Below are 8,340 nucleotides of genomic sequence, written 5' to 3'. Positions count from 1 at the left end.
CAAACAAGCTGTTAGAGTAGTGCAAGCTAATGATCGGCAGGTTATAACATAATTAACATACCATCGAGAACTGATACCCAAATCGAAAGAAAATAAAAGAAAAAAATCCAAACACAAGCATGGCTCTAGAGGTGGTCACTCCAGTACAAAAACAAAGTATATTTCAAGGGATCTAAAACATCAAACTAAATAATGATTTTTAATCTTCTTATCATCATTAAAGAGAACAAAAAATCAGTCTAATATCTGATCCGCAAAGAATCCTTCTGACAGTTTGATGGATGTTTGCGAAAGCCAAAACAAGTATCGCAACGTTGAGTTGCCATGAGCATATGGCTGCCAATTATTCATCTCACCGGACTTCTGTTGAGAGCCTGAGAACAATCCATGAAGTACTACCAAACCAGCAGGCAGAAACACGCACTGGCATGAAATTACATTACAAAAGAGAGTTTCATTCGCGAATATAGAGATTTTACAACAAAAAGGCCATGAAAATAAAACAGACATATATGACCAAGGAGCGCCAAATTACGGCATAACCTGTCAATTAGGTATAAAACGTTTCCTCATGAATTATAACCAGAACATGTAATAATCTCTAATAACTGTTCCAGAAGTCGACTGCAAAATGAAAAGCAATCTGTTTTTTTTTTAACTCACTAAAAAATGAAAACATTTCCGTTTCCTTGACAACAAAAATCCGGTAGGTATGAAAGAAGTGATGATATCGCTACACAGTTACTATAAAAATGTCGCAACGTGCAAGCGGATTTTTCCGCTCATGTTCCTAGAGTCTAAGAACAGCATAACTGCAACAGCTCTCTAACCAAAACATTTAGTAGTAGGTAAAAAAATTACCTAAGCTGGCCAATCATCCAAAGGCACATAAAAGGATCTCAAGCCAACAAAATGAAACTCCAGCCATGTCCACGGTCAGCAAGAAAATTACATTGCATGACAACCCTAAAGCAGCATATGACAACGGATCATCCAAGAAAGTAGGACACCATAACTTTACAGCCCTCCCTCCACTCAAAAGCACTCTTCTTATCAGGAGCTCTTAAATTATGGCAAAAATATTTCGGGAACAATGAATTCCAATTGTGCTAAGATTTTACAAAAAGTATCCTCATGATAATTCCTGGATTGCCTCACAAGAAGTGCTGGATAAAATATATGCCATCAGCAACCAAAAAAATTAAGCAACGCAACACAACCAAAGGTTTATCCAAACAGCATGTTGTAAAGGATTTCTTTCTTATCTTGCAGGAGAAGCTCAAATATTTCGACATTATTATGAGTGACAATCCCCCCCATCGCAAATTTTGCTTAACCCCAATTAACTATTAATCCTTTACCCAGCATTTCTAGCCATACAAAAGAAACCTTAGATGATGTGGCTAATCTTGTCAAAAATAAATTGGTAAAAACCTTGCTCGGTACTTCTTAATTCATTCACCCTACCAGTTGGTTTCTGCATGTCCAACAAGTAAGGTCTCACATGTTGCCCTATTGAATCAAGAATCTAGTTCCCCAATATTCCTACAGAAGCATTCCACCGTCTCTGTGCATAATGGCATATAGAAGTAAAACAAAACAATCATCCCCTTTTTTAAACCTGAACATCTTCTAAAAAGCTTCCTGTTGATGTTCACATTCAACTCATCTAGTAAAACTACATTCAACTCATCTAGCAAGAGACCCGGTATTACCTTGATTCCATACTCATCTTTAACATAATTCTGACAACTATTGAAAGAGTTCTTCAATAACACCCGCCATTGTCATTTTCAAGATTCCATATTTCTCAAAAAATTATTTTCCAATAAAATAGTTCTGACAGATCAGACACACCAGAATGAGATCTTCAAGAAGATTAAATGCATATATATAGACTTTAATTGGAAACAAGCAATGTGAGATATTCCTAGATTACCTTAATCACTCAATTTACCGTGGCTTAAAAGTAATCATGTTGAACTTCAAATTGTATACCAATTCAGTGCTCTCAGCTACCTCTTTCAAAACAAAAGAGAATTTTTAAAAACTCTTCAAGGTTGCAAATAAAAAACTAAAAACAATATAAAAAGGACATCAGTAGAAGAAAATTAGTGTGTATATCCTAGTACATGATAAATAAATAGTACATAATTTTATCTAAAATAAATTTCCCTAAGACCAGAGACCATAAAAGCACAACAAACCAATTTACACTTATCTTCAAAATGCTATCTGGATCCCCAATGACTCCAAGATTAGGTAACAAGTATAGAAGACACGTTGCAGCAAACCCTTAAATAAATAGATAACTGAAACATGAGAAGAAGCACGAACCCTGGACTCATATTGTAAAACATGTTTACACTCATTCAAGCTCTGGGACTGAGACCACTTCTTGCATCACTATAAATCCTACTTGGAGACATCTAAGGGCACTACAGGACACAGATGAAACACAAAGGGAACATCAACTAATCATAGCATATAAATGGTGCAGTCAAATCACCAGCAGAAATGGCATACAGTAGGATGCTCACATTAGGTAAAATCGTGCAAACATATTTACGATCCATATCATAAATACTCAGCATCAAAGAGAAAGTTCAGAGAAAAATGAGTAAACAGTCACGTGAACACTGGAAAATCCATAGATAGACACTAACAGTCAGAACCTACTGGTGCTTCTTTTTCAAAGGCCCCCTTGGAATCTTGCTCAAACACTTGGCATTAAACGTTGCATAATTCTTCTTGACTTTTGTCATCGCCTTCTCTGCAAATGAGTCAACTTTGTCCTCATACTTCTCGTAGAGAACGGGTAGCGTGTGCAGCGTAACAAATGCTGCTTCCGCGAAAAACACCAGACAAGAATGTTAGACCAAAACAAATAAATAAGAGAATAGAAAGTTAAATGACAGACCAAAACATCATGTTGTTACCTATGTAAAACAAAGTCAAGAAATTACAGCAACTCCCAACGATGGAAAGGACCCACAAACCTGCAATCACCTGGAAAACCAATATACCAAACAGTATAACACCCATTGAAATACTCCAAGATCCACTAACATTTTAAAGAAAGACCGAGCAACATACCATGAGGAACTTCTTCACATCGCGTCCTGATGCAATGTCCCTTAGAACAGCAAAACCCCTGTTGATCTCATATCTCAGCGAAAGCGCAAAACTCACAGCCACATCTTCAGGGATGCTCACCTCAGGAATGCGAGGTGGAGACCTGCAATCAATAGCACAAAAAATTCAGTATCCCGACTAAAAAATTAATCTCCAGGCTAAAAGATTAATCTTTGGGCCACCATATGCAATGGAAAAAATAGCTTAAGAGCTCACTTGTTGATGAAGGTGGTCGCATTGGACCAGAGGAACAAGATCGCCAGCGATAGAATGAGGCAGTGGCAGACAAGAGCAAGCAAGTGGTATTCCATCAAGTCGAACAAGACCCAGATGGCCGTGGCCCCACCAAGCACACCGGCAGAGATCTTCTTGTTCCTCCATAGGAAAATATCAGCAGCTGCATAGATGGTGGAGCAAAAACTCGTTGAGAACAAATATTTTCATAAGCCAAACTATACCCGATCAGCGGCTCAACCACCATATGTACGATCAAAATATAATAAGAACAATAAGACTCCATGCCTCAATTAGCGACCAGGGGAAAAAATGCTATAAAAAAAACCCTAAGATTTGCTACAATTAAATATATGATTTATGTAAGTACTGTGTTCGTCCCTTCGACCGACAAGGATTTCATCGATCGAATTCTCTCAAGTTGGCAGTGAATATATTTTTATCTGCAAATCATTAGACATGCATTCATAAATCAACAAGGCAGCTACCCAACGTCCAGATTAGGGTTTCTTAAAGGAATATTCTCGCATCATCTACCATCAATGGAAATCAATGACCAGTATCTTAAAATCAAATTAGGGTTTCGTTCAGAACGTTATAAAGTAGTCGAAAGCTAAACGTACTTTGCTTTTTTGAGTAAAACGACGCAAACCCTAACTAACCAAGCCTCCCTCGAACTTAAAAAAAAAAAAAAGGACGTAAAAGCTTTTGGATTAATTCAACTAAAACTAATCAAATGAAAAGATATCAATAGCTAATGAGCCCCCAGATCTCAGCCCGAATCATCTCAAATAGATCAAAACTCACACGATTCGCTTCAAACCGATCTTTTTAAAAATAAAAAAAATAGCAAGAAATTATCTAAAAGCAACTAGCATCGGATTAAAAAAAATCTTAAAAAAAATTAGAAACGGAGAAAAGTCGGATATTTCGTACGCTTTCCGCCGCCCAAGACAGTGTGGACGGGCTTCTCCCTGCCGAAGAGGCGGCATATCTTGGACTTGACAGACGAGGAGGACGGCTTCGATTTCTCGTTGTCCGAGTCCGAGGATGATGAGTCACCGTGGTGGAACTCCTCCACTTTCTTCTCCATCACCGACTCCCCGACCGATTCCTCCTTGTTCTCCGCCATCGCCTCCGATATCCCGACACAGCCACAAACTTCGTCGCACCTCTCTCTCTCTCTCTCTCTCTCTCTCTCTCTCTAGTCTCTCGGCAGTCGGCAGCTAAGCTAACCTTCCCCTCGCCGTGGGCAAACGTGGGGTATGTTAAAGGATCGCACCTGGTATGGCCGACCCCGAACGTCGGTTCGTGCGGCTAAAAATCCAGGCCTCGCGGCTCCGAGCGAGCCTTGGGTGACGGACCCGGGGTCCGAAGGCCGAGATAACCCGACACGCGGACGGTCGTCGAATCTGACGGCGGGTCCTGAAGGGGCTTTCGCAGCCGGACGTCACGTCCGGTTACTTTTTGGACGGCGTTGTCCGCACGATATACGGTGGACGGCGAATGCTGACGCTGACCGCCCTATAATGCGGCAGGTCATGGACGCACCTCATCCGCAATCCAGTCTCAAACTATAGGTCATGACCGCCCCATAGTTCCTTGCACATTTCTGCTTTCCGACACGTGGCAGATTGTAGAGCTACAAGGTTTTCTCTTCGACGGAAGAGCTACATAACCTTAAATGCTAAGAAAAAGAGCATCCGATGCAATTTAATGTATGTATATAATATTTTTCATAGTCTGACATTATCAGATGAGAACTGAAAACCGCGGATGCGTTGTCCACTATGTTGCTTCCTCGTCAAGTATATATCTTCTAGAGAAAAAAATAATAAATTACTCGAATAATTTAAAAGAATATATATTTTTACACTCTATGATGATGTTTTAGAATAAATGAAATCAACACGATGATCTCAAATCGCCGATAATTTTTATTTTATTTAAAGTATCTAATACTTGATGATCTGAAATCACTACATTTGATCAAAGATCTCCAAAAAACTACGAATAATTCATTTGGTATTCCATAAGAATCTAAAATTATTAATCATATAATACCAAAACTATCCCATGTTAGTATATTTATGAAAATTAGCTTAAGAAAACATCCTGTAGTAAAATCTCTCAGTCATGGTTGGTATGGAAGCCAATACACTTGAACAATTCTGGTATTCCTCTTTTTTTTTAATGAAAAAAGGGTGCAGTGGTGGTATTTCTTATCAAGGGAAAGATGCATAACCTTATGATGCACCTTTTGACAGCTTCGGGTGCCTAAGAAAAAGTTAGGCAGGATTACCTGGAGTTGAGAGGTGAAGTTCGTAAAGGCCAAAAAGTTGGTCTGCTAAAGATCTAAAATACAAGAACAGGGAAAGCAGGGACAAAAAGTAACAAATGAGCATTAAAGAGAAGATAATAATTCGGCAGCTAGATTATGATCTAGTAACCTGTACTTTAGGTAGAATTTCATGAGACTCCTATCAAAAGTCTTGCTACGCTTGAAGAATTTCAGAAGAAAAATTGGTGCTTCAAATTCCCACTAAATTGTCCCAAAAGAACTATAGTTGAGCTTAAACACCTTTTTCTTTCAACATGACCTTGGAAAACTAAAATTTCCATATCTAGCGAACATCAATCATATTACAAGAAGCACAAAAATTTGGTCTCATATTTTGAAATGGTTTTAGTATTCCATAATGCCCCTATTCATAATAAAGATATAGTAGATATTCAAATATTATGCCTTAGGAGTATAAAAATATCGATTTCTGCATCAAAATGCTAATGTTATTTCGCTAGGAAATTAAATGGTACAGACAAAGAGTAGTTATTTTGACCACAAAAACCCAAAACTAGAAAAATAGTTCAATATACATCAATATGTCCTCAGCACAAATTCCTTAAGATCGGAGAGGTTAGGCCAAGGGTTATGGCAATTAGCAACTAGGTCTGTCATTTGTGATAAGGTCAAGCCCAGGGTAATGCGCACAACTTCAAGCTTATTTGATCGAGTCCCAACAAATAACTTGGCATAGCTAATTCCTTAATGCAGGTCCAATCCCCTTGTCAAATTTTTAAGTAAGACAGGGTTTAGGCTCATTATTGGTCAACTAGGGACGCAACCCATTTATAAAATCAAACACCTCAGGCTTCACTTCTGGTCCTGAAACAAAAGACAAGCCAATAGACAAAACCAGGAAAGTCTTTGGTCGGCCAGAATTCCTTTGAAAGATTTATGACAACCATGTGCCTGACAGTTGACCACTGTTACTAAGTGACTCTTGCATGATAAATGACCAGAAACATGCTGAACAACGAACCACTGTTTTCCATGATTCAATATGCAGCAAAAGCATGCAAACCGAGTGTAACTTGATGCAAGGTGAACAATTGAACTCTCGACCCTCTGATCTGATAAATAGATTTTGCTACAATTCCATGTTAGGTTTAGGAAAGCAAACAGCCTAAACTTCAATTTTGAGTGACCTCAAAAAGAGTTTACACTATAACCATGCTAAAATAGATTGGTCCAATTCAAAGACCTGATTCTCCATCAACAAAAAGCATGGTATAAGAGTACATTTGAAAAGAGGTGCCCCAGTGATATGATTCCCAGGAATGGGACTTATTCAGCAAAAAAAAAAATGCAGAAAAGAAAGCGGTCTGTAACTTTAAAGTCAAAAATATACCAGAAAAATTATGAAGATCCAAGTAGTAGATGGCAGAGGCAATAGGATTAATTGCACTAATGGCTGTAACCTGCCAGTGTGGAGTGCTAGCTGCCTGATCCTATCCATGTATAGTGCCCTCAGTTGCTGAACAAAAACATAAACTATATGATTCGTTATGTGCTGAGGCAGGGATATGATTCGAGCTGATCTGGGCAAAAAAATGCTCAAGGAATAGTTGATTGGAATGGTTTTTGAGTTGTTCTAGAATGATCTATAACATATATCCAGATAAGTGGATGTTGTTATTCAGGAGCAAGGAGGTTAAAGATTGTCTAGTATAAAATTGGAATTTAACCCTTCTCCCTGATAAATAAATTTACCTTCTCAACAGTTTCAATCTTTTTTAGTTTGTCTCTTTGTATCTTGATTGAGAGACCTATATACATAAAACCATTCTGTCAGTTGCTGCAAGTGACTAAAAGACCCTACATAAGTCATGTGCTGCCTCCTAAAAGATGCACAACTGACAACAACCACCCAAATGTTTTTATCTGAAACATCAGTGGAAAAACAGGAAAGGTACAATTCGACCTGTGGAGAATAATTTAACTAGCAGATTCCTGTTGGTACTAACATGGAGGTTTGATTTCCATCTATCGGAGAAAAACTCAGGGCTTTGAGAGCCGAATTTACTCCAGAGTTAACAGTGATGGAAACCAATATATCTCGAAGAAATTTTCTAGAATTTATAATCTTAACGTGAGGTATCTTGATCGAAGTTTATCAGTTCAGCAAAAGAAATGGAAATCAAGATCCTTAAAAAAATAAAGAAAGGGAATCAAAGAACAAACAGAGATCGATTCTGACCTTGTGCTCTGGATCACTAACTTCCGAGCTTCTTCACCCCTGTGACCGTAAACAAACCACTATGAAAATAATGACGCCGTCTCCTCTGATCGACGGGAAATCGCCCGACTGCCGATGCTCGAGATCCACCCCCTGGCTTGGAAGTTTGTGCGGAGAGAAGATATCGAAAGTGAAAAAGGGCAAATACCCATCGGTTTGAAGATTGTTCGCAGAGGATATATCCAATGAAAAACTCAGGGCTTTTGCCTGCATGTGATCAGAAGAAAATCACTGGTGCTCGAAAAACTGCCACTTGAGTGACAGAAACTACATTAACGGCTAGATAAGAATAGCAAAGCAAAATAAATCTCGTCAATGAAAGATTGAGGCAAGAATGCATGAGAGCCTGCTGCCTGCCTAAACCAAAATATCTAGGTTGAGCTTAGGAATT

The 8,340-nt window shown here is 38.6% G+C and overlaps 1 protein-coding gene across 4 annotated transcripts; it reads right to left on the bottom strand.

The window, feature by feature from the left end:
- Positions 1–144: 144 nt before the first annotated feature.
- On the bottom strand, positions 145–5,052 carry LOC103709009 (reticulon-like protein B2). Of its 4 annotated transcripts, none has more exons than XM_088704954.2 (6): positions 4,306–4,940; positions 3,352–3,532; positions 3,097–3,238; positions 2,940–3,009; positions 2,680–2,842; positions 145–423 (listed from the first exon to the last, which is right to left on the bottom strand). In XM_088704954.2, exons 1-6 carry the CDS (start codon positions 4,499–4,501, stop codon positions 396–398), a joined length of 780 nt encoding a protein of 259 aa, XP_088561080.2. In that variant the 5' UTR covers positions 4,502–4,940; the 3' UTR covers positions 145–395. The 4 variants fall into 4 exon arrangements, with proteins under 4 accessions (XP_088561080.2, XP_088561078.2, XP_088561079.2 ...); XM_088704952.2 differs by having other exon boundaries at positions 403–543; XM_088704953.2 differs by lacking the exon at positions 145–423 and adding an exon at positions 1,044–1,166.
- Positions 5,053–8,340: the final 3,288 nt, after the last annotated feature.

The sequence above is a fragment of the Phoenix dactylifera genome, chromosome 9, assembly GCF_051530095.1.
Source record: "Phoenix dactylifera cultivar Ajwa chromosome 9, Ajwa_hap1_PhDact_Kaust_v1.1, whole genome shotgun sequence".
In the NCBI taxonomy this organism is placed as follows: Eukaryota; Viridiplantae; Streptophyta; class Magnoliopsida; order Arecales; family Arecaceae; genus Phoenix; species Phoenix dactylifera.
This window is presented reverse-complemented; position numbering and strand designations above follow the sequence as displayed.